The following is a 25,147-nucleotide window of genomic DNA, read 5'->3' on the forward strand; positions in this document are numbered from 1 at the left end:
TACTTCTGTGAGAATTAAGGTGATATTAGCTGTGGATACTTTAGTAGGAACTGAAGAAATGGAAAATTTGGAGGTTACAGGGAGGTAGATTTATTTTTGGAGCATGCCCACTTTAGGTTTTAGATGAAGTCTGGATAGGGTGGCCGTAGTTCAGGGCTCAGAGAGAGCAGTTTGAGAATACTGGAAGCCTAGAGAGTACAACAGTAAGAGGCTGAAGAAAGGTGATTAGTAAGTGCCAAAGATCAACTTAAAAATTCTAATGCATTTTGAATGTAGTATTTTCACATTCCCCTTTTGCTCCCTCTGCTTTCTAACCTTTTCCACCTATCAAAACTAAGTAATTATCTGTTCTGAATATTTACATGTTTACCAAGAAGTATTTGTAGCAGTGTTACACTTCTGTTATTTCTCTTTGCTTTTAAAAAGCATTTGGATAACCAACTGAGAAATGAAGAGTTTGGTCTTGATAAAGAATTTTGGGCAATAGCTGACAGGCAGATCTGGTATTTTGGGAGTACGGTAAAGGTGCTGTCTTTCTAGTAACTCTAAAATCACTCATCCATCTCCAGCCCTGAGATGGAAGAGGGCTGGTGATACTATTGTTGATGAAATGGATTTTGAATCCCAGTCCTGGCAGTGTTTATAAGTTATATGGGAGCCTTTCAAAATGAAATTCTCAGCCACGCTCAGACCTATTGATTTAGATTCTTTAAGGGATGAGCCCCAGGAATTCATTTTTAATTGCTTTGTAAGTGTTTCTAAAACAGAAAAGCAGAGGTATCTGCGAACCTACAAGATAAAAAGAGGAAAGAATGGTTAACATGTGAAAGTTGTACTAATTACTCTTTTTTGTGAATTGCTTGTTACCACTTGTGCCTAATTATGATGTGGTATAAAAATTCTACATGTACATCATCAAAATGCATAATTTCACTTGAAAAAAAATTGATTTTATCTGTAAAATCATGTGAAAGTCAAATGAGGTGTGAGATGATATAATTGGCTTCAAAGTTGAGTCTTACTGATTTCTATTCATACTATATAGTGTAGTCTTCATAGCTGTTCAGTTTCTTGTTTTTGTTTTTTTAAGAAGAAAATGTTTTCTCTCTCTAGTATTCCCCATATAAAGCCTAACTAAAATAAAATCTCACTCAGGAAACAAGAAGACAAAAGAAAACGTTGAAGAAAACACGCAAATTTATTGTTGATGGTGTCGAAGTGAGTGTAACAACATCAAAGATAGTTACAGATAGTGATTCCAAAACTGAAGAATTGAGGTTTCTTAGGTGAGTAGAGAAACAACATGATTTAAACTGGTTTTGTGACTTCTCAAGTCTCTGCAGAGTCTGAAGAATAGAAACAAGAGTAAAGTCTTGGCTAATTTTGGATTCTTGTATTACTTTTCCATTTGAAAATAAATGTTACTTTTAAAGATTTTTTTCTTTTAAAGCATTACTTCAAAGGTGTAACTTTTGCTGTCTTTCTCTATCCTTGCCATTAAATTTTATCAGACGTCAGGAACTTCGGGAATTAAGATTTCTTCAAAAAGAAGAGCAAAGAGCCCAACAGCAGCTCAATGGCAAACTGCAACAACAGCGAGAGCAAATTTTCCGGCGTTTTGAGCAGGAGATGGTGGTAAAGTCTTGGAATTTTGTACCCTTTTGTTAATAAAGAAATTTAAGGCTTAGAAAAAAACCCACCACTGGCAGGTTTTAGAACTTGTTCTCTGATTACTAGATTTCTCTGGCTTTGTGATGCATTTCTCGCCTTTATCTCTTTGGTGTTTTAGATGCTTTCTTTTTTCTTCTCTTCTCTTCTCTTCTTTTCTCCTTTTGCCTGACTTACAGTGTGTTGGGTGTTTTCATTTTTCTCTGATTAAATCTGTCATGAAAACCTGGAATCATGAAGCTAGTAGATGGTTTGCAAAGTTCTTAGGTGTGCCTGTTGCTGTATAACTTTTTATTGTTACAATTTGACCTCTCAGAATTAGAATCCAAGATTTAAACCAGTCTAGAGCAGTTGTCTTCAAACTTGGCTGAGTATTAGAACTTCCCGGGGAATTTTTCAAAATACACTTACTTCTCTAGCTACTACAGTTAAGCTTCCACATCCCTTTTCACAGCTGCTAGAGAAGTTAGTGCTGACTTGTAAAGGGTAATTGTCACCGAGTCTTTAAATTTTTACTTTGTGTTCAAAGTTGGAAAAGGAATTATTAATGTGATATAAAATTTCAGTAACTTATGTTGAACATGTAGCTTAATGTAGGTTAGAAAAAAGATCATCTGAAATGTTATAGGATTCATGGTTGATTATAGTACTTACATTTTGATAATTTTAAGTGGTAAGGATTGTTTTGTGTGAAGGTTGGCATTGCTGATTACATATGTTGGATCATAACTTAGAATTCCTAAGAAAATTATGAACTTTTTTTCTCTTTGAGTATTTTTACAGTACTTATATTCTGTTTTTTCAGGACCTTATAAAAACTGTTTCTCCCCCCCCATATTTTCCAAAATATTTTGCTTTTTAATTTTTTTAAAAAGGAAACACCCTTTACAAATACCTGTGTCTAAAATTGCAATGTTACTCAAGTATTATATAAGCAGGAATCTTTTGTTGAGAGAGTAGATTTATAATTCTAAAAGGTTTGTATCAATGAAATATGATGTTTAAGAATCTTAATGAGGAAGAGTAAATTTGAAAATGACAAGTAATGGTACGTTTTTAAAATAGACTTCAAATGAGACCTTTGATTTATCAAAAATTTTATAGGATAAATATTGAAAATTTTCTTTAGTATTTCATAGCAACTGGATATTCTTCTAGATTGTCTAAAATTTTTGAACATTCTACACTTGTACAATAGAAAAAAGTGTTTCCCATATTAGAAAAAAACGAAATGCACATCTTTTTGAAAAAGTTTTAAAACATATTTGAGTGCATTTGAACTTGTTCAGTATTGCAAAGGGTACATATGACGTCACTCAATTTAAATGCCAGTTATGTGCTCTTAGTAAACATCTTCAGTATAATGATATGAGCGTTAATGTTAAAGTTAAATGATCTTGAGCTACATCATTTTACAGAGCAAGAAACGACAATATGACCAAGAGATTGAGAATCTAGAAAAACAGCAGAAACAGACTATTGAACGTCTAGAACAAGAACACACAAATCGCTTACGAGATGAAGCCAAACGCATTAAAGGTGAACAAGAGAAAGAGTTGTACAAATTTCAGAATATGTTAAAGAACCGAAAGAAAGAGGTAAGTGTAACTACTGTTTTTAATGTACACTTAAGACTGTCTAAGGAATTAAGATAATACTTGGTAGTTAAATGGCACTCATTCATTTTTTTTTTTGGTCTTCCCAGCAGTTATGTAGGGTAGTAGTAAGGTCAGATGTTATCTCATTTTACTGCCAAGAAAACTGGAGTAGAAGAGGTTTTAATGGCCTGTTCAAGTTCACAAACTATTATTAAATGTCCAGCTAACCCTTGAACCAAGTCTTCAAATTGAGTGTAATCCATTTTCCTTTCAACCTATCACTTCTCCTTTATTAATGCAACATTTAAGGCCTGACATAGTAATGTTTTTTTTCAAGAAAGCATACTATGTTCTGTTTGCCGGTGGCAATAATAATTCATCTTAATATTTATTTGTAATATTTAATTCTTGCTTAAAAATTTTTTTTCTCTTGATTAGCTTGATTACCTTTCTTAGACTTTGTGTCAAAACAAAAGCTGAGTAAGCTGAAATTTGAAATAATATCTTTAAGTTTATCAAATTGTGAGATACTTTGAAGAATCACAGGTGGAAAATATCTGTAAAGTCATTTGATTATAATGAATTTTTTCATTTTTCCTGAAACTGTTCCATATTGTCATAGAATCTATTTGTGGTATTATTTACTATGAAAGATTGTCATTGTTTCAGAAAGAGGATTTACATATTGTATTAGTGTGTCTTTTTCTTCCCCAATTAAAATAACACTAAGAGAGCTTTTACATATTAGCAGTTTTGAGAGATAATTTTATAATTTATTCTGTTCCTTTAGTGTAAGAGGAGAATTTATCTTTTCATGATATGAAAGACCCCAGGACAATATTATGATCAGTTTTATTAGTTTTGGAACACACTAATATCAGCCAAACTAGTGAATACATTTTCACTTTTGTTGCATGTCCCAAGTACTCAGATTCATTGATTTTAACAATGAAATTATGCAGATAATGGAACATCATTTTGCTGAACTTGAGGATCTGCTTTAAAAAGGATACAATCAAGCGTTAATAAATACAGTGCATTCTATGATTTCTTTAGGTAAAGATAAATGAAATGGTATATAGCCTTTTGATTTGGCTACCATTTCTAAAAATTACTGTTTTATTACTGTTTATTATATTTTATATAGAATTGCTCTATATACCATGATGTATGCCTTTACTGTATTAACTAAATATTAATTTTCTTGAAACCATGAGTAGTTTTTATTAAGAGGTTATTTTTTAATATCAGGTTAAATTTTGTAGGCAAGTATATGATTTAATTATAGATATATAGAAGTTTCTAGTTATTGTTACTGTTTTGGAGAGGTTTAGCCAGAGAACATGTTTGAGATAGCGATATGCATATTTTAAATAATTCTATTCTGTATTTTTTTCCTTACCGCTAAACTTCTTGCATTTGGGGAGTCTCTTCTTTTTCATGGTGATTTGGTTTCATGAGAGATTACTGATGGGAAATTTTAAATACACTATGTTAAATCAAAATCAGTCTCTTTCACAGACCATCAATGGCGTGTGGTGATTTGGAATCTGGTTGCTTTTGGTGCTTCTACTTATAAACACGTGATCGTCTTTCGTAGTTGGATTACAGATCTATTGTTAGGTGGAATACATATCTAGGGTTTTGAAATGATTGAAAGAAGGAGCTCTAAAATACACTTCATTTTATAATATACTTTATTTGATATAATAAATCATAGCATATAAACTTACTTTATGAGGGGTTATATTACTGATTTTAAAGCTGACAATTGATTTTGGCTTAAATTATCAGCAAAGGAGAATGTTTTTCTAATCTAATCCCAAAATCATCAGATGTGTTCATTTTTATTGCACCATATATAAAATAGTTTATTATGAAAAAAGAAAACTTAGTGTCCATTTGTCTCTCCTTTGTGTATTCTAATGCTTACTTTCCCTTTTGTTTTTCTTTTGATCTCATTAAGTGGATTTCATTTAGAATTATTTCATTGGTTTTATCAAGCCAATTATGAAATTTTACAGATTTATAAATGAATGGCATTTGTTTTCCTTATATCCAATATTTCAGACAATGTCAGTAGATATGTTTATAATTTTATGATCTTTCAAGGTCAGTTGAGTTTATCACCTTTAGTTCAGCGTTAGCGTTGCAAGTAATTCTTTACTGATTGTCTTAGGATCTAAAGAGAGAAAGATATGTAGGGATAATTAAGCAACTAATTTTCCTTATATGGTGTAATGTCCCTTTCTGCACTGAGATTAAGCATGTTCTATCCTTTCATTCTTTTTCACCAAACTAACACCTGTGCTAATGCATGTTGAAAGGAGCTTTTTAACAACTTGACTTGACTTGTAGCTTGTCTGCTCACATAAATGCTTGCTGTGGAGAAAGTGTTTTTCCCCACCTCCTGCATGCTTATACACTGTAGGTTATAAATGAAGTGGAGAAAGCACCCAAAGAGCTGAGAAAAGAGCTCATGAAACGCAGGAAAGAGGAGCTTGCACAAAGCCAGCATGCTCAGGTAACAGCAGCAGCTTAATGCTACTAAAAACAGAAAGCGGCAATATTCTCACAGCTCAGTAAACCATGGTTGAAAGGGTAAATTCGGTACTTATGTGATGTTGACGTCTCCTTATACAAAGGTTCCCAGGGCATTCTTTATGTAGTACTAAATTCACACTAATGGTGACATTTAAGTTGCTAACGTGAAATTAAGTGAAATGTTTGGAAAGCTGACTCCAGATGAAATAAAGGTGTATGTTAATGTATAATCCACTGTATTCTTATTTTAATCATGATGGAAGCTTGTATTTAAGTGGTAATGTCAATGGTTGATAGAAGATTTTTAGGGCAAAAGAATATAGAGGGTGAGTATATAAGCTTTATGCATACAAAAGGAATGCATATTTAAAAGGCCATTAATTCGGGAGTCCCCTTATGGCCTGGTGGTTAGGATTCCGGGCTTTCACTGCTGTGGCTTGGGTTCCTTCCCTGGTCGGGGGAACTGAGATCCTGCAAGCCTGGTAAATGGTAATGTTAAATGGTAGATCAAATACTTATTACTGTTAAACTCAACAATGTAAGCAACTTAAAACCAGATTTTAAATGTTAAGTATGTTGTTTTTCTTTTTGGTTCAGAATCCAGCAGTTACAAAAATAGACAGTTTTTACCTATATAAACCTGATTCTAGATTATGATAAGGCTGAGCCAATTGATGGGTGAATTCTCTACAAAATAGATAAATTGGTATTTTCAACAGACTTTTCTAGAAGTATCTCACATGAGTATGAGGTCTTTTATACTTGGGATCACCTTTCTTTTAATTAAGCTTGCACTCAGCTGGGAGGCAAAGAGAGAAGTGAGCTCAGTTTGTAGTTACAGATGTTAATGAAAGGAAGAAGAGACATGGATTATTTATTTGTTGCTTTAAATTATCTTTTTAATGTGGGTTTTATGTAATTTAAAAAGTGGTTCCCAGACTTGGATTTTATAGATTCATGAAAAGAAACATAGAAGCAACAAAACCCTTTGGGAGGCATGACAGATGGGTTGCCATTAAAAATTTTTTTTGTTTTTGACAAGCAAGGTTATTTGAAACTGCCCTTTATTTGTCACCATCATTTCAAAAGAGAGATGATTTTAACACCATGAAAAATAAGGAAACTGTCTCAGAATTTAAGATTTTAATAAAACTAGCCTATTTGAATAAATGTAGTTGTTTTTTTCTTCCTGTGAGCCAATGAAAATTTCTGTCTTGGCCTGGTGTGGGGATTACTACAAGCACACCTCGTTTTATTGCTCTTCACCTTATTGCGCTTTTGCAGTGTTGTGTTTTTTACAAATTGAAGGTTCGTGCAGCCCTGCATTGGGCAAGTCTGTCAGCACCATTTTTCCAGCAGCTTTGCTCACTTCGTGCCTCTGTGTCACATTTTGGTAATACTCACAATATTTCAAACTTTTTCATTATTATATTTGTTATGATGATCTGTGATCTTTGATGTTACTACTATGACTTGCTGAAGGCTCAGGTGATGGTTAGCATTTTTTAGCAATAAACTACTTTTTAATTAAGGTATGTATGTTTTTTAGACATAATGCTATTGCACACTTTAATAGACTACAGCGTAAACATAGCTTATATATTTGGGAAACTGAAAAATTCATGTGACTTGCTTTATTGCGGTGGTCTAGAGCCGAACCTACAGCATCTCCAAGGTATGCCTGTAGTTAAGGTGATAATACCAAACACAGCATTTACTGTATGGCACATACTGTTCTAAATGCTTTACCTATATGAACTCATTTAACCTCACAACACAGGAGGTAGTTACTCATATTACCCCCGTTCTACAGGTGAGGGAACTAAAGCACAGGAGGTTGAATGACTCTCCTACGTTCATGCATTTGGTTAGTGGTAGAGCCAGAATTCTCATCTAGGCAAGTTTGGCTCTATGTTTCATACACTGAACCACCGCATCATACTGCCTCTTGTATTTAAGCTACCCCTTCTGTGCCTAATCTAAATTATTGGCTTGGCCCAGTGGTTGTTGGCCATGTCTTATTAATAGGTGAAGAGGAAGTCCTTGCTGGCCACACATCAATTTTGGGGTAATTTGGATTTCAAACCAGAAGATAACAATTTGGTTTAGCGTAAAGGAATGTAAAGTTTTTAATTCCAAAAGGTAATATGTCAGACTCCAGAGTTGAAATTGAGGATTTAGTGTTGAATGGTAAGTGATCCAATGCTTTAATAAAACTTTGTTGGTGATTTTTCATATAATTTGAGGGGCTAGCCTGTATTTTCCAACTAAAGCTGAAAGCAGTAGTAAATTTCTATCTGTAAATTTAATGAAGAATTTAGTAATCTAACAAATTTCAAAAGTATTTCTATTTAGCTACCACTTTTGATGAAGGTGTTAACACATGATAACTTGAGTCTAATATTTTAAACTTTTTAAAGAGTTTATGAATAATAGCCATATGGTCGTGGAACTAGAATGTATTTGATCATCTAGTCCAGTGGTTTTCAAACTGTACTCTCCCGAGCTCTTGAGTTTGGAAGAAGCATCTCGAGAATCCTTCAAAAAGTGAGGACAGGGCTTCCCTGGTGGCGCAGTGGTTGAGAGTCCGCCTGCCGATGCAGGGGATGCGGGTTCGTGCCCTGGTCCGGGAAGATCCCACATGCCGTGGAGCGGCTGGGCCCGTGAGCCGTGGCCGCGGAGCCTGCACATCCGGAGTCTGTGCTCCGCAATGGGAGAGGCCACAACGGTGAGAGGCCCGCGTACCGCAAATAAAAAACAAAAACAAAAAAAAGGACAGTAGGGCTCTGGGCCCCTGCTTCCAGAGCAGGACCACTTTACATCTGTTTTATAAACTGAGATTGTTTTGGTGAGTTTTTTAAAAAGAGAGTTCAACTGGTTTAAAAACAATGGCAGCAAATTAGAGTTTGGAAACCACTGATCTAGTTCAAATCCTTCATTTTACAGATGAGAAAGAGACCCCTTTGTTAAGTGACTTGTTCCAGGCCTCAGGAAACTCTGCGTTTGTATAATTATTCTTTCCATTTACAAAAAGTCATTCAGCTCTATTCTTACCTGGGAAGTGCGTTGTATTCTGATCCACAGGGCGTTGCTCAGGTCATGATTCAGTCTTTTCAGTTGTCATCTTGTGCAGTCTTCAACGCCCAAATGCAGGACGTAAGTCCCGCGTGCCTTGTAGGAGGGTGCCTTCTTCTGTTTTACCTGCTTTTTCTTTGGCTCACATGTGCCTTTTCATTGTTAGCTTCATTTGTTGTAAATCTAGAAGATTGATAGATGATAATGTCAGTGACGACAGTAGTAATAACCTGACATGAACTTTATAGTACAGTATTCTTTGAAGAGTTCACATTTGATTCTCGTTGCCAACCCCTAATATAGGGATGGAGTGTATCTGTTTTACAGATGAGGAAATCGAGGCACAGAAGACTAAGTGATTTGCCTAAAGTCACAAAAGAGATTAGTGGTAGAGCTGGAACTAGAACACTTCTACTACAGTGTTCTTTTTTCTGTCTACACCACCACAAATTTTAATCTGAGATTTTCACCTTTTTCAAGAAATATCTTCTCAATAGTATTTTATGAACTTTGCACATGTGAGAAATTGAATGCTGTGGTTAGATTTTTATCTTCGTGTGAAGTGACATTTTGATTGCCTATATGTTTATGTAGATGTTTTAATTATGGATATGGTCAGAAAAGCCATGTTAAAAGTGGTGATTTTAGTTCCATTTAGTTTTCCCTGTTCAAATTGTCCATAATGAATGGTGGGTTGCTATTCTCCATGTTGCAGTTTTAAATTAAGTCTGGAGTTCCAGGCTGTATTCTTTCTCACAGTTTCTATAGGGAAATGACTAGCTTATTTAACACTGTAATTTTTGTTTGTGATGTTTGATATACACAACTGGAGTAGATAGAATACAGCTTGATTTCAACCCCTCCTTCCCCCTCCTGAAATTATTTATTTATTTATTTATTTATATTATTGTCAGCCATTGGACTCTATAGTTTTCTGAAAGAGTAGTCAAAATGTTAATTATTTTTTGACGAGAGGGAGAAATTATGAATTACGAACACTTTTCTGATCATTACCATTTTTAGCTTTTAAGTTAAAGTGACCAGATGATGTACAAATAGTGCCACGTATCATAACCCTTTCTTAGAGTTTTCTAGAACCCAAAGCTGTATTTTTAATGTTCACAGTTATCTAATAGGATAAGATTCCTTATCAGAATTAAAACTTGTACATTTAAAGAACACTCATTTTACAATTTCTGTGTCCATTTTGAAATTGTTACTCTTAGTGATCAAATTGATCTGTTATTATTTTTTTAAATGAGTGTAATTTGTGCAGTCTTTTTGGAATGTAAGATCACTTTTCTTTTAGATCCTAAGAGTAATTTCTAATTACAGATTCCACTGTGAATGTATTATACTTGGCTTTTGAAGTTAGGAAATTTAATGAAAGCTCAGTGATATTAAATTTTCATTTCTTTTGTGGTAATAAAATATATTAATGTGTAAGGGACCTTTTCGGTAGTTTTTGGCCTTAATATAAAAAAAAATCAAATGTGCAGTATTCTTGACTGTGTAATCATCCACACTCTGCTTGATTCTTCAAGTCCATAGCTCTGTAAGGCAGCTGGTGTCTTTGCAAACTCTGATGGTTAGGAAACGCTTCCATACATTGCCTGCCTTGACCTGTTGATCTTTATTTACCTTCTGGAGCAGCACAGTGCTAGTTCTGCCCGCTTCTGTATAACAATCTTAGCTCCTTTTTCCTCATATACTGGCCGCTTCAGGGCATGCTTTTGTAGTTCCTTGTCATTCATTTTGAGTCTTGATCTCTGGACCCTTATTCCTTGCTTTGAGTTCTCTGTGGCTTACTTTTGAACTTTTCGAAGTATGTTACTAAGGGAAGGGACCCACTACTCTTTATATGGGCTGACAGATAAAACCAATTTGGGACCAATAGAGTGGAAACTCCTCGAAGGCAGTACTGTCTTTTATTAATTTTAGTAACCCTGTAAGTAGTACAGTCCCCAGCATTTACTAAGTGCTTAATAAAGGTTTTCTTTGACCTGAACTCTTATCTTGTTTAATTTAGACATAAATATAATAATACGACCAAAAACTGCATTGACAAGAAATCACGTTCACTTTTTTAGTGGCACTGGCTTATACAGTTGACCCTTGAACACCTCAGGTATTGGGATACTGACCTTCCGCGCAATTGAAAATTCACATACAGTTTTACAGTTGGCCCTTCGCATCTGTGGTTCCACATCTGGACATTCATCCAACCATAGAATGTGTAGTACTGCAGTACATACTTAGTGAAACACTCCACGTTTAAGTGGACCCACACAGCTCAAACCTGTGTTGTTCAAGGGTCCACTGTGTTTACCTTTTTTAGTTTCATGTAAATATTTATTTGCCCCATCTTTTACACTTGATTTTTTTGATAAATATAAATGTAATATTTTTATTTATGATAATCTGGACCCATTATTTCTGTCCACACAGATATTTTTTAAAAGTTCTTTATGCAAACTAGTGGTAAAAATGTTGAACAAAAGAAAACTTTTGATATATCTGCAGGTTATATTGTTTATTAAACAAGTTTGCACATAGAAATTTCACAGTGAAATTAGAGAATCAATTTAATTTTTATTACAAATGATATTTACTGTAGGAAAAGAGAAGCTTGACAACTTACTTTGTTACAACTGCTTATAAGATAGGATGGGGATTTTTGCATCTCTTTAAATAAAGCTCAAAAGCCTTATTCTAGATAGTTGAATTTAAATATTCATTGAGTTTTTATTTTTTTCTTTGCTGTGATAAAGCGATGTAGGTGACTGTAGTCAAGTTGGCAGTTGTAAATTTTTTTTGTATAAATTTGCTCAGCATTTATTATATCTACGGAACTGACAACTTGCGTGATATTTTTGTTTAACGACACATAAGTACATTTCCTGTCCCCAGTACATAAGACCATAGCTCAATAAATACAAAAGTACATGTTATTCCACTTGCAACTGGCAATTGTATTTTATAGAGACAGTTTATTAGTCTTATACAGTAGCAACTGTATATTTGTATTTATGCTAAAATACAAATCATGATGTAGATGAAACAGCAGCATTTGTGACAACAAACTAACAGGATGTCATGGATGGTAAGACCTGATTCTCACCTCCAGAGAAACAGTAGTAAGACAAGCATCTTGAGGAGCACTGCTGACTCACTCTTTGTGCACTGAAGACCAGGCTGGTAGTGATCTAGATCCTGTCAGACTCTGTCCAAGGCCTAAAAAATAGTTCCAAAATGGATCTTGAGGTTTTATATCTCTTAGATGTGCAAGAGGAGGGATTATAGGTGAAGTGCTGCTCAACCCCAAATTTCTAAATCTATACTCAAATTGATCAGAATACCCTTGAGCTGATCACAAACTGCTGTAACAGCCAAGAGGGGGATGGAGAGCCAAATGTTTACTGGCAAAATTTGCATTTCTTCAATTTGAGTATGCTTCCTTTCCTTCTGCAAATGTATAATCTAGCATAATGACCATAAGTCACTTCAACCTTCCCTTTCCTTACACAGTAATTGAAGGATTTTTTTTGAAAGTATAAGTTTGGCATTTGGGCAAAAATAGTATGTAGTCAGTAAATACTGTTGAATGAATGAGTGAATCCCTTACATGTTGGTAGAATTCTCTGATTATAAGGAATTTTGTTTGTAGAGTCATAAAATGTTAACTCATTTTCCTATTTCTAGTTCACATTTCTCTAGCAATGCATTATTTCTCATTAAATCCTTAAAGTATTGTTCTTTTTAGGCACAGGCTAAAGATACAGAATCTGTCTTTCTCTGTTAGTGTAGCCATGGTATGGCTTCGTCTTTATTAATAGAAAAATAGAGAGTTTAAAATCCCGATATGTTTTTCTTGTTTGCTCTTTATTGCCTCTCTTCCTGAAAGACATTTCTTGTTTATTCTTGTTTTGTCCACACTCTAGTGAAATGAATAGTCAGTTTTAGAAACTGTAAATTTATTTTTTTTCCCAAAGATGTAGGGCATTTTAATTATGAGTGGGTTATGGACTTCTTTTGTATGTGTTATTCTTAATAGTTTAGAATATTATGTATTCTAGTACTTCCTTTCTGGGCTTGAATTGGGTGACTAATACATTTATGTTATGTCTATACTATATAATTTTGGTGATTTTTAAATCTAGTTGACTTTAGAAACTTGGTTCAGAAATCTTGTTAATCACTAATATATACAGAGGTATAGATAAATGGATGTTTTGCTCAGTAGATACTTATTAACTGATGGTTAACTATGTCTAATAGGAACAAGAGTTTGTTCAGAAGCAACAACAAGAATTAGATGGCTCTCTGAAAAAGATCATCCAACAGCAGAAGGCAGAGTTAGCCAATATTGAAAGAGAGTGCCTGAATAACAAACAACAGCTCATGAGAGGTATATGAAATTATGCAGCATATGTATATATATATATCTCAAAACATTGCAGAGATATACCTTGGAAATTATTTGAATGTTTTCTTTTGCTAGAGTGGTAGAGGGAAAGATGAAGCAACTTAAATAAGAGGAAAATACTTTATAAAATTAAGAAATACTGCAATAGAAGTGAACATAAACATATAATCCTTAAAACATCTTTTTTGTCCAGATGATGGTAGAAATATACCTGAATAATTTTATGTACTCATTATGCCTTACAGTGTTGGTATACTTAAATTGGCTACATGATAGAATGGAATTTTAAGCACTTATTTCCCCTAACAAATACCTTATAGTTTTTTTCTTTCTCATTAAGATGATTAAATGGAATTTTGGTGTTGTGGGTAGGGCATTCTCTGTTTACAGGACATCAGAGCAGAACGGAAAGTGGTAATGGATATTATCTTTATGTTGGTAATATTGCATTTATAGCTCAGAATGTCCGTGTGTATTAATTAGTGTATTAGAACACTTGTATGTAAATATTAAAATGAAGACCAAAGTACATTAGTAAAAAGAGCAAAGTTACATTTTGAAATTGCTTTCTTCTTCTAGCTAGAGAAGCTGCAATTTGGGAGCTTGAAGAACGACACTTACAAGAAAAACACCAGCTGCTCAAACAGCAACTTAAAGATCAGTATTTTATGCAAAGACATCAGCTACTTAAGCGCCATGAGAAGGTTAATGAAAGGAAAATTTGTTCACTTTTTTGTTCATTTTAAAGTGTGCAGAGCTATTTATTTTTGAAACTTATATTTTTTACAGAATAAAGTTCAGGTTTCCTTTCTTTTATCCTAAAATTTCTTTGAAATTTGGAGTAATTAGTTGTATGTTGGTCACGATTGCAAACTCTTTTCTACAAATTCCAAGGAAGGTAACTAATTACAATGCTTAAAGACCTCTTATACATTATAATCTTCATCTTGTCTCTCAGAGTTAGCTATTTTGGCTCCATTTATGGTTCAGGTATCTTAAAAATGTGGACTCCCTATACTTAGTATACGAGAGTCAATATGCATCTCTTATTACTAATAGCTTATTTTTCTTATAAATTATTTTTTGCCTAGTATTTTGCTGGTTGGTATGCAACAAGGGAGAGAGTAATTTGGGGAAGCAACAGCAAAATGACATGTTTGAGCATACATGTGGGTACTGAGTATTATATCTACATCACTGGACTCTGAAACTTTCTTAGGAAACGGAACAAATGCAGCGTTACAATCAACGACTTATTGAGGAGTTGAAAAACAGACAGACTCAAGAAAGAGCAAGACTGCCTAAGATTCAGCGCAGTGAAGCCAAGACTCGCATGGCCATGTTTAAGAAGAGTTTGAGAATTAACCCAACAGCAACACCAGATCAGGATCGTGAAAAAATTAAACAAGTAAATAAGAAAATTGCTCTCTTTAAGTTTAAAAGTTTTGAGTGGCCTTTAGGAGTAGCACATAATTGTGCTGTAAACATTTGGAGCTACCTTGGGCTCGCTGATGTTCACCATGGCTCTGTACACATATGGCATATACCAACTCAGTCTCCCCCAGGTGCTGGCCACGGAGAGCTGTTCTCTTCCACGCCCCACACCAGATCCAGGGCTAGGCTGGTCCTAAGACCAGCTCTGGGAATAAGATGACTTGGCCAGCTTTTCAGTCAAACGTGTGGTCTCACTATACTTCTACAGTCACAGATCCCACACGCAAATTAACTGAGGTCACTAAGCAGGTAGGAGGAAGAAGGTTTTAATCAGAAGTCTCTCTCCACCTCCCTACACTCCGCCAAAGCCATGACGTAGACTCCAGCTTTGAGCCCCAGCATATTACTACTTGAAGCTTTAGTTTACTGTACTTTAAGCTTTGTTACATTCCCTAATTACACCTTTGGAAGATACAGAAATTACATTACTTGTTAACCATATTTATCTTTTGTTTTTCTTACTTATAGTTTGCCTCTCAAGAAGAAAAGAGGCAGAAAAATGAGAGAATGGCTCAGCATCAAAAACATGAAAATCAAATGCGGGATCTTCAGTTGCAGTGTGAAGCCAATGTCCGAGAACTGCATCAGCTGCAGGTTAGCTGCAGAAGCATGAATGCAAAGATGGTACTAGATGCACAGTACAGGTGGCTGGTTTTGAGGAAATAATAGCTACTCAGAGGAAGCCGCACATTGCTTGTGAAGATGCTGGGATTTAAAGGTTTTCTTTCCTCTGTAGACCCAAAGGAAGATCAGTTTAGTATCGCAGGCACTTGTTTAGAACTTACACAGCCGTGATTAGTATAAACATGAAGCTAATTTATGATATAAGAAGTTGCATCTTTCGGGCTTCCCTGGTGGCGCAGTGGTTGAGAGTCCGCCTGCCGATGCAGGGGACGCGGGTTCGTGCCCCGGTCCGGGAAGATCCCACATGCCGTGGAGTGGCTGGGCCCGTGAGCCATGGCCGCTGAGCCTGCGCGTCCGGAGCCTGTGCTCCGCACCGGGAGAGGCCACAACAGTGAGAGGCTCGCGTACCAGTAAAAAAAAAAAAAAAAAAAAAAAAAAAAGAAGTTACATCTTTCAAAAGTACTATTGAGAATTTTTAGTGTATTTTGCAAAGAAGATGAACAAAGTTTTAAAAATGATGTAGGCATTTTTTTATCATTCTGAATTTAAAATTTCTTTTTATTTAAGGAGAAATAGTTCATTTTCTTCAAGGTTTTTGAAAAAGGTGATAAGTATATGAGAATTCTTTTCCTAAGGAATTTAAACATTACTTTAGAGAGGACTGTTTTTGAACCTTACCTGGAGTATGCAGCTCTCTAATATAATATAACATAATATAATGTATTGTAATGTAATATAATTTCTAAAATGTTTACAGTTTCAGAGTAGTGTATACATTGTGGATATGCTACATATTTGCTTAATTTACTAGAGTGGAATAGTTTCTAACCCCATGTTCTGGTACCATTGGATAACATGCTTGCAAGTTGCCCTCTGAAGTGTCAGTTTTGTGAGTAAACCTTCTTAGAAGGAAAATCAGGATCAAACTACTTCTTTCTATTCAAGTTCTTTTCATATGGATAACAGATCTAGCCTCTAAACTTGCAAAAATGAAGTTATGACTCTTTTCATAATTCTTGGCCTTCGGTTGTTAGAGGAGAATTTCAACCTCAGTAATAGCTTTATGTTTAATGAATACTTTATTATTTTGGAAGATAATTGTATTTGTGAAAAATTGCTAACTTGATCTGAAATTTTTTAAATCCAAACTTTATTTGCAGAATGAAAAATGCCACCTCTTGGTTGAGCATGAGACTCAGAAACTAAAGGAGTTAGATGAGGAACACAGCCAAGAATTAAAGGAATGGAGAGAGAAATTGAGACCTAGGAAAAAGGTAATTTTAAAAGCTTTAATTAAAATATACTTGCATTCATCCATCCCTCCATCCTCCCAGCTATTGGCTCTTTACCTAATATGTGTCAGGAGCAGTGTCAGGGACAAGAGACACAGAGATGAAGAGTCAAAGTCCCTGTCCCCGAAAGGTTCAGAATCTAGTTGACAAGCCGTTGCAGATCAGTAGCAGCATTTGTCTGAAGGAGATAAGCACAAGATACAGAGCAGAGGAGCACAGTGTGCCAGCAAAGGAGGAGGAGTGCATAAGTCTGCTCAGAGAAGTCAGGAAGGGTCAGAGAGGAGATGCCTTGTAAGCCAAGTGAGGCTTGTTAGATGAGTAAGAGCTTGCTAGGAGGACAGACAGATTGGAGTGGAATGGGGGCAATTTAAGCACAGAAAAGAGAATGAGTGAAACTAATGTGTACAGGAATCATAAGTAGCTCCCTATCATTGTAGCATTAGAGGGAGTGTGTGCCTGTGTGTAGGCATTAGGGAGGGAGAGAGGGAAGGGATGACAGCTTTGTCTGGATGGGTCGACTGGAGCCAGATTACACGGCCCTTGTGTGCTGTGTTAATTGACAATTTAGTAAAATAGAGATGGCTTCCTACACCGCGCCAGCCAGCCAGCCAGCCAGCCAGCCAGCCAGCCAGCCAGCCATCTAGCCATCTTCTTTGTTTGCACTTGACTCCCTGCTAGCCTGGTCCAACTGGTCAGCCATTTCAACTCTGTCTTTGCTATTACTATATGATTCTCTCTCTTTGCCAACTGTCAAACTTAAACCTTTATTTTCTCTTGGGCTTCCTGCCTGCTATACATTTCAACGATTCCTTTCTTCCATTCACCCAATGGGTTAATCAAAGAAATATGTATTTAGCACCTACCATGTGCTAATAGTGCGGCTTTTTAACTTGAATTTTGTTTTTTGTTACATTTTTGAATAGGTAGTTCATTCATGTGTTTCTGCATTCAAAGGGTACACAGAGGGGTGAAAGTGAGAAGTCCCTTCTCCAGTTCCTCCTTTCACCCTTTGCAGTCTAGCTTTTGCCTCAAATTCCTCCCCAGTTGAATTGGTTGACAGTGGTCACCAGTGGCATTATCTACCTGTTCTTCTTAAAAATCTTCTTAAAATTTTTTTCTCACCTGACTTTTGTGACATACTCTTTTCTTTCTCTGTGCTCTTTCTTTGTCATCTAGTCACCGGAAATGTAGACATTTTCCAGTTTTACACTCTTACCTCTGCTCTTTATCTTGATGATCTTGTAGATTGTCATGGCTTCAGCTGCATGTTTAAGGACAATTCCAAAACTTGTATAGAACATGAATTATAAAGTCATACAGGTCTGGGTTCAGATCTCAGTGCTGACACTGATTAATTTTGTCTCTTAACACTTCTGAGCCCAGTTTTCCTCATTTGTAAAATGAGGATGTTACTACCTCCCTAATTGGGGTTGTTAAGACAGTTAACGGAAGTGATGCGTGTACAGTACTTGTCCCAGTACTTGAGATGTGGTCAGGATCCAGCGAATGGTTGTTATGGTTATTATTTTATTGTTTTTATTATCAGTTCGTGCTCTCAGCTCTCATTTTCCATATGGATGTTCCATTCCTCCTCATTTCATTCATTCTGTCCCATTGTCATCTCATCAAAGGTTTCTTTTTTTGATGACTGTATATAAAATATAGCTTCAATGCCTACCTCGAACACTCTCTATCCCCTCAACCTTTCTTTGTTTTTCTTCATAATATTCATCACCACCAGACACATTTCTTTATTGTGTGTCTTCTCCCACCAGGATGTAAGCTCCTTGAAAGCGGGGACATTATCTCGTTGTTCACTGATATATACCCAGCTTCTGGAACAATTCCTGCACATTGTAAATGATCAGTACATACCTGTTGAATGTTGTTGAACGTTGACTAAAGATTGTAAACTCAGTGGAGATAAAACTAAACTCAAAATCTTTTTTCTTTCATCTCCATCTCATCTTTCCCCCCCTCTCCAGTCCTACCCACCATCAGGTGTTCTTGCTAACATTTCTGTTCTCTTAACTGACATCTAGGCTAGAAACCTGAATTACCTTTCATTTCCATCACACCCCACGTTCAATCAGATGACAAATAATTTTGACTCTTATTTCATAATATTTCTCTTTCCCTTTACTGTCTTCCTACTATTGGCTTAAAATTGTTCAGTAATGTCCTAATGGTCCTTCTGGTCTCTTGTTCCCTTTCCTCCTACTTGCCTGCCATCACCAGAGTGTTTATCCTCAAGAGCATCTCTGTTACTGTCATAGTGGTGTTGATAAACCTTCAGTTCCAACAGAGTAGAATGTAAACGCCTCACTTTGACTTTGAAGCCTTCATAGTGCCACACTTTGCCCATATCAGCCCTTCCAGCTTCGTCTCCCACCAGCCACTTTGTTCCCGGTTCATGTTCCAGTGCTGGGTATAGTCACCGCTACTCACAGCAACTCCACAGTTTCCTGCCTCTGTGCGTTGTTTCAGCTCACTTTGTCTGGCGTGTCTTCCCCATCCTGTCTGTCAAATTCTTATCTTTCCTTTGAAACTAAGCTCATGGTGTTCCTCTTCTGAGAAACCTTCCTATACTTCCATCTTTTCCTGTACTTTGTATTTTTACAGCAGTACTTCTCCTGAGTCACTTGTCCACAAAGTAATTGATACCTCAGATATTTATCAAGCACTTACTATATTTGTTCCATATTGTGGGGTTGTAAAGATGAATCTGGTTTAGGTTTTACCTTCAAACAGTTTATAGTTCAATGTGAAAGAAAAGACATGCACGTCAGTAATCAAAATAAAAAAACAGAAAATGGTAAGTTCCATGTGGAAGAGACGGTTAATATCAATAGTTAATAACAGGTGCCGTCTGTTGAGTACCTAGTGTGTGCTCAGTACTTTATTACCACATTTAATCCTCTCATAGCAACCCAGTCGAAGTAGATGGTATTATCGCTGTTTCATAGCAGAAGCATGAAATGATTCTGTAATATAGAGAAGTTAAGTAATTACCCCCAAGTTATCCATTCATGTGGCTGAGCCAGGACTTGAACCCTGGGCTGGCTGTACAGCCTGTGGTCCTAGCTGTTGAGCAGTCTCTTCTCCCTTAGGATAACAAAGTCTTTGGGGCAAATAATTTTATCTGGGCTGTCAGAGTAAATTCTGTTTTTAATACCAGTGCATAATTTCTTTTTCCCTTCCTTTTTAAGACACTGGAAGAGGAGTTTGCTAGGAAACTACAGGAACAGGAAGTGTTCTTTAAAATGACCGGGGAGTCTGAATGCCTTAACCCATCAACACAGAGCCGGATTTCCAAATTCTATCCTATTCCTAGCTTGCATTCCACTGGATCGTAACAATGGGAAGCATTCTGTGGTTGGGTTTGTCTTCTTAAGTATGTCATTCTGTTCTCTTCATCTTCTGCCATAGTCTGTATCAGAGAGCTCACGAAGACAATCACCTGCCTCACCTTCCAGATGTTTTTTTGTTTGTTTTGTTTAGCAAAGATAAAGGGAAAGGCACTAAGACAGATGCTGGGCCATGCTGGCAAAGTAGCATCTTGCAGTAATTCCCTAAGGTGATTTTTGTATATAATCTTAAAAATTGTGTTGTTTAGATACTGTTACCTGAAAAACTGGTAGAGAGATAATGTTTAAAGTTATTTAAAAAAACCCTGTTACGTCACTTAAGTATTACTAAATATCTTTTTTCCTGACTTAACTTCTCAATGATGCCTAAAATCTATAGTTGAAACTGCTGTAGAGAGTTGGATTAATTTTTTGGTGTATCAGCTCTCATGAAAAAACTATGAGTTGCTCAAAATATGATATTGATTCAGTAAATAAATCTGTTACCTTTAAATGTTAGCATCAAACTCTTTTAAAAGAGAAAAATTATTTCAATAATTTGTCTAAAATACTTACCTGTTTAGACATGAGCTAATAATTAAGGGTGCTAGTTTTATTAAAATAGTGCCTAAAACACTAAATTTCAGTTGAGTCTAAAATTGCATTTCCTTTTTTGATTCAACAGGGACAAAACACCCTTAGCATTAAGCATTATTGTTTTTTAAATCTTGCTCCTGTTACCAATTGATAGAAATTTTCATCCTAAAGTATATGTTGTACCAAGTTGGAAAGATGAAAAAAATAAACGGTAGCTTTTAGATGTCCAAATTGGAAATGTAAAACTCACCAAATTAAAAAAAATACAGATATAGCTATCTCAGCTTATTTCCTAAAATAATACATGAGCTGGTTAAATGAATTCTCCCATCTTAGCAAATTCTGTTTAAAACTGTTGGAGGCTGGCAGGCTCTGAGTTATATTTATGAATATATTTTTATGAAATTAATCTTAAAAGAGGCATTTGTTCAGAATAGTTTTTAAGAATTTAAAATATTTAGGCAAATATCAGAAATGACTTTTCGTTGTTTTGAGATCAAGTCATTTATATTTTGGTTTTGTTTTGTTCCATGTTTAAATTATTTACTTTGATTTGAGTGGGAAAAGCCTGGAACCTTTATCGTGAGGGTGCTGATACGTGTAATTATTAATGAAATGTTCACTCTAGTCCCTTTTGAGGGTTAGAATTTCAAGCACGTGTCAGCTCGAAACAGTATTATAAACCGTATTTCGGGTGTGAGACAGTCCATTTGTAGACGAAGCTTGCTGCCTGCCATGTGCGCCTGTTCTGTCATGAGTGCCAGGTACCAAATTGTAGAAATTTCCGTTTTTAGTTATATTACATTTGAGGCTCGTGAGAAATGCAAATGCAACTTTGTGGGAACACTGATTCATGTTAAGAAAATGTAAATATCTGTAGCACTTTCTTGCAGTTAATTTGAAAACTTTGAATGCTGAACCTTATTTTTTCAGTGGTTTAGATGATTTAAAAATGCATGTGATTTTAATTTTGTAATTGTTTTGACAAGCATAATTTACTTGGACAACTTTGTAGGTAGCCTTAACTTCTGGCCAAGTTTGTTTTTTATATAAATATATATACATATATATATATTATGTATGGTTGTAAATTCATACACTTATCACATGAATGTGTTACTGTATACGAAACTCTTTTAATGCTTTATTCTCAAATGCTGGGTTGAAAAATGTTTTGAAAGACTTTTAAAATATATATCTTTATAAAGTAATGTTCAGGGTGATGATGGAAATTGTTTATATTGTTATGATAGAAATGACAGTATAATGTTACCCAGTGTATTTAATGATTTATTTGAAGAGGGAGAGAGGAAGAAGGTTCTCATACCACTTTCTCCTTTGAAATTTTCAGTTTATTGGCTTTTTAAAAATTAATACTTCAGGCAGTGGACATTTTTTCAGTATCGTTTAAAGGATATCCTGTGTGCTGAATAGTTTATGGCACATAATTAATTTGGTCTGAATATTTGGTTCTTTTTCTTCCTTTCAAGTTGACAGAGTATTGAATAAAGAGACTCAGAGTAGAACGATTGACACGCTGGTAAGTTTGTTAGCACCTCTTGCATCTCCCGTAAAACTGCCCTTTGGATTCCTTGTTCACGCTCGAGTTCTCTTTCAAAAGTGACCAGACCATGTGCATGTAGGAGCAGGACTACAGAATGATATTCATGTAGAGGTAAAAACCTTCATTTTAATACTTAAAGTTACATAAATCTTTTCAAAAGGTATTTTGTTGTATAGACCATGCTGTTTGTACCCATCCCTGCCCACTTCTTGCTGTAGGCCCTGTATTCACGTACAGAAGTGTGAGCCTTCTCTCTTGCATGAAGTGTAGGTGGGGGGTTGGGGAGGGACACAGACATCTTTGAAATCAAAGAGTGCAGTCAAAGGCATTCCTGAGTTGGTGGTTTTGTTGCTGTGGCAGAATGTGCTATGAAATGCATTGAAGAAGTTCTCCATGTGTGCCCCCTAATTACTCAGCCTCCCCTCCTCTCCCTGCGTGCTGTGGACACGCCAGGCCACCACGCTTCTGCAGGTCTAGCTCGTGGAGCTCGTTGCACCAGGTTGCCTTTCCTAGTCCTGTCAATCCATGGTCGGGTGTGAATTGCTGAATTAGCCGCCATACTATGTGGACTCAGAGTTAAGCTTTTTCTTACCGTTTTCTATGGGGAAGCTATAGGGTGGGTAAGGAGGAAATTTGGAGTGCTTATACCTTGCTGAAAATGTTGAAACTTTCCTGTGACAGGATACAGCAAATTGTAATTAAATATAAACCAGAACCAGAGCTACCTCTAAGTAGTGTTTCCTCAAGCACAAAGCTCTCAGGCATATGAGACCCACTGTGATGGAGGGTCTCTGATTTCTTGAGCATCAGTGAGTTTCAGAAGTGATTGTCTTTTGTAGTCTCCTAGTTCCCTTGTAACTACACACTTTTTTCCCCATTCCACACTGTGCTTAAATGACAAAGACTCTTCTGAGAAGCCAAATTCTGTCAAATGATTAGCTAGAGATATTGTTGATTACAGGGAAATGTAGAGCTGTGAGGCGGAGGCGGCGAGCTCTGTAGTTCCAGTTCTAATAGGCTTCTGGTTGAATAAATCAGTTCTTTCCTGGGAAATGATCTTTTATAGGAAATGGGATATTTTAAATGCTTTTCTTAAGTTGAAGGCACAACAGTTAATGCCACTACTGTTGCTATCCTGTGGCTGACATGGTTTTGATACAGCTTTAAAACTTCTGTTACCAAGCTTGGGGTAGAATGTGATACCAGTTTTAAATGTTGGCTGTAGCTTTTTGTAATCCTTCTCTGATTTGCAGTGTAATAACTTCACAAGCTAAATTTTCAGAAAGAATTTTGTTTCAGAAAATGCCTCTTGTCTATTTGGGAGCAACATGTCTTTTCAATCATGGGGTTGGCAAATGAAAAATAAAGTTATTTCTTACTCTACTTTGGGAAGCAGTCTTTTATTGGGACTATTTGAAACTAGATTGTCCTCTGTGAGAACATTTTGTAGCATTTTTTAAAATCCTAATTATATTTTAAAACTCGCAGTCCTCCAGATCTTCTGACCCTTCAGACTTACTAGCATTCCAGACCATCTGTAGTCATCACACACAAGAGGGTCCTTTTTACTGGTAACTTGGGACTGGTAACTGGTCTTTCATTGCCCAAACCCCGCCTTTGGGTGGTACTTAAAATATTTCCATCGACATATGTATATATACCTTTTTTTAATGTCCTTTTTTCCCCTTGGAATGGATTATTTTTCTCACCAAACATTTCACAAACTGTGACGTCACTTCTGCTAAAAACAACCTCTTTTCATCATTCACGCAAGATTCAGTAGACATACTAGGCTGACCATTTGGCACGTGGTCAGTTTGGATGGAGGGAGGCACAGCATGTCATTTTCTAATCCAGGAGCATTGCATACTGTGGAGCTCATGCTTGACTTTTTTTTTTTTTAATGAAACAAAAGAGGCTAAGATCCACTGCCATCCAGCTGAGGACATATCTCATATCTGGGTTCTGTCCAGAGAAGCTAGCGAGTTTGGGCTTTTACCGTATTTCTCTTGGGCATACGATTCTATGAAGACTTTGGGATAGCTTGGATAGGCAGATCTCATAACTAGGACAAAACTCAAAAGTCTGGTTAATCAAGGTAAGAATCATTAAAGGGGATATAATACTTGAGCTTCTAAAGCTACTATTACAAAAACAAATTGAGTCAGCCTTTAGGTAAAACTAACATATGAGAAAGGCACGATGCGTTCATTCATTATACATAAGTTTTCATTAGACAGTAAAATGTCAAAATTAACCGAAAATGTTTTCCTCCTTTCCTTTCTTCCTTCCTTCTTCCCTCCTCCCCTCCCTTCTTTTTTTTTTTTTTTTTGGTTAGATGGATCACATTAAGCATATTAAAAAAGAAAAAACCCTTTAATTGGAAATTTTGCAATTGAAATGACTCATCTAATAGACCACGTGAATATTTGTAGACATTGAAAAGTGCAATAAAACCAACTGCGCCCAGTCCCCCATGCATTTCCTAAGTGCAGAGCAGGGGTGCCGGCTTCCGGTGTCAGGCAGTCTGCTCTCCCTCCCCTCCCCTCCCCTTCTTTCCTCCTTGCCCCCTGCCTTTCTCTTCCTATTGGCTGCAACCTAGTTCAGTGTAACATACTATCAACTCTAGCGTGGACCTATGGAGACAGATCATAGCTGCAGTCAAACTTCCTAAGTGGGAATGTGATACATAGAAATACTAGTAGAAACCCTGTCACCACCTCACGGGAAGTGGATTTCTTAAGTTTTTTCAGCTGAGAGTTTTGTCTATGACTAGAAAATGCAGAGTGAAGAGAGGAGAGAGGAGGTGAGAGCACAGCCTTGCAGTGTTGACCAGAACAGTCCCATCACGTGGCTCCCAGGAAGGCACCCCCCCCCATCCCATCTTCCATTTCCTGGGCTCATTTTTAAGGTGAAGC

General features: G+C 36.1%; 1 protein-coding gene across 2 annotated transcripts in view; it reads left to right on the forward strand.

Annotated features, from left to right (window-relative positions):
* SLK (STE20 like kinase) overlaps positions 1 to 23,612 on the forward strand; it is a 56,770-nt gene extending 33,158 nt beyond the window's left edge. The window contains exons 10-19 of one of the 2 annotated variants that reach the window (XM_082672931.1): positions 1,156 to 1,286; positions 1,512 to 1,635; positions 3,087 to 3,266; positions 5,698 to 5,790; positions 13,164 to 13,293; positions 13,891 to 14,015; positions 14,531 to 14,719; positions 15,274 to 15,399; positions 16,590 to 16,703; positions 19,931 to 23,612. In XM_082672931.1, coding sequence (XP_082529057.1) covers positions 1,156 to 1,286; positions 1,512 to 1,635; positions 3,087 to 3,266; positions 5,698 to 5,790; positions 13,164 to 13,293; positions 13,891 to 14,015; positions 14,531 to 14,719; positions 15,274 to 15,399; positions 16,590 to 16,703; positions 19,931 to 20,077 — 1,359 coding nt within the window. In that variant the 3' untranslated portion in view covers positions 20,078 to 23,612. The remainder of the gene's footprint in view (positions 1 to 1,155; positions 1,287 to 1,511; positions 1,636 to 3,086; positions 3,267 to 5,697; positions 5,791 to 13,163; positions 13,294 to 13,890; positions 14,016 to 14,530; positions 14,720 to 15,273; positions 15,400 to 16,589; positions 16,704 to 19,930) is intronic. The other variant, XM_082672932.1, reaches the window with a different exon arrangement.
* Positions 23,613 to 25,147: the final 1,535 nt, after the last annotated feature.

Source organism: Grampus griseus (assembly GCF_964374135.1).
Source record: "Grampus griseus genome assembly, chromosome: 16".
Lineage (NCBI taxonomy): Eukaryota > Metazoa > Chordata > Mammalia > Artiodactyla > Delphinidae > Grampus > Grampus griseus.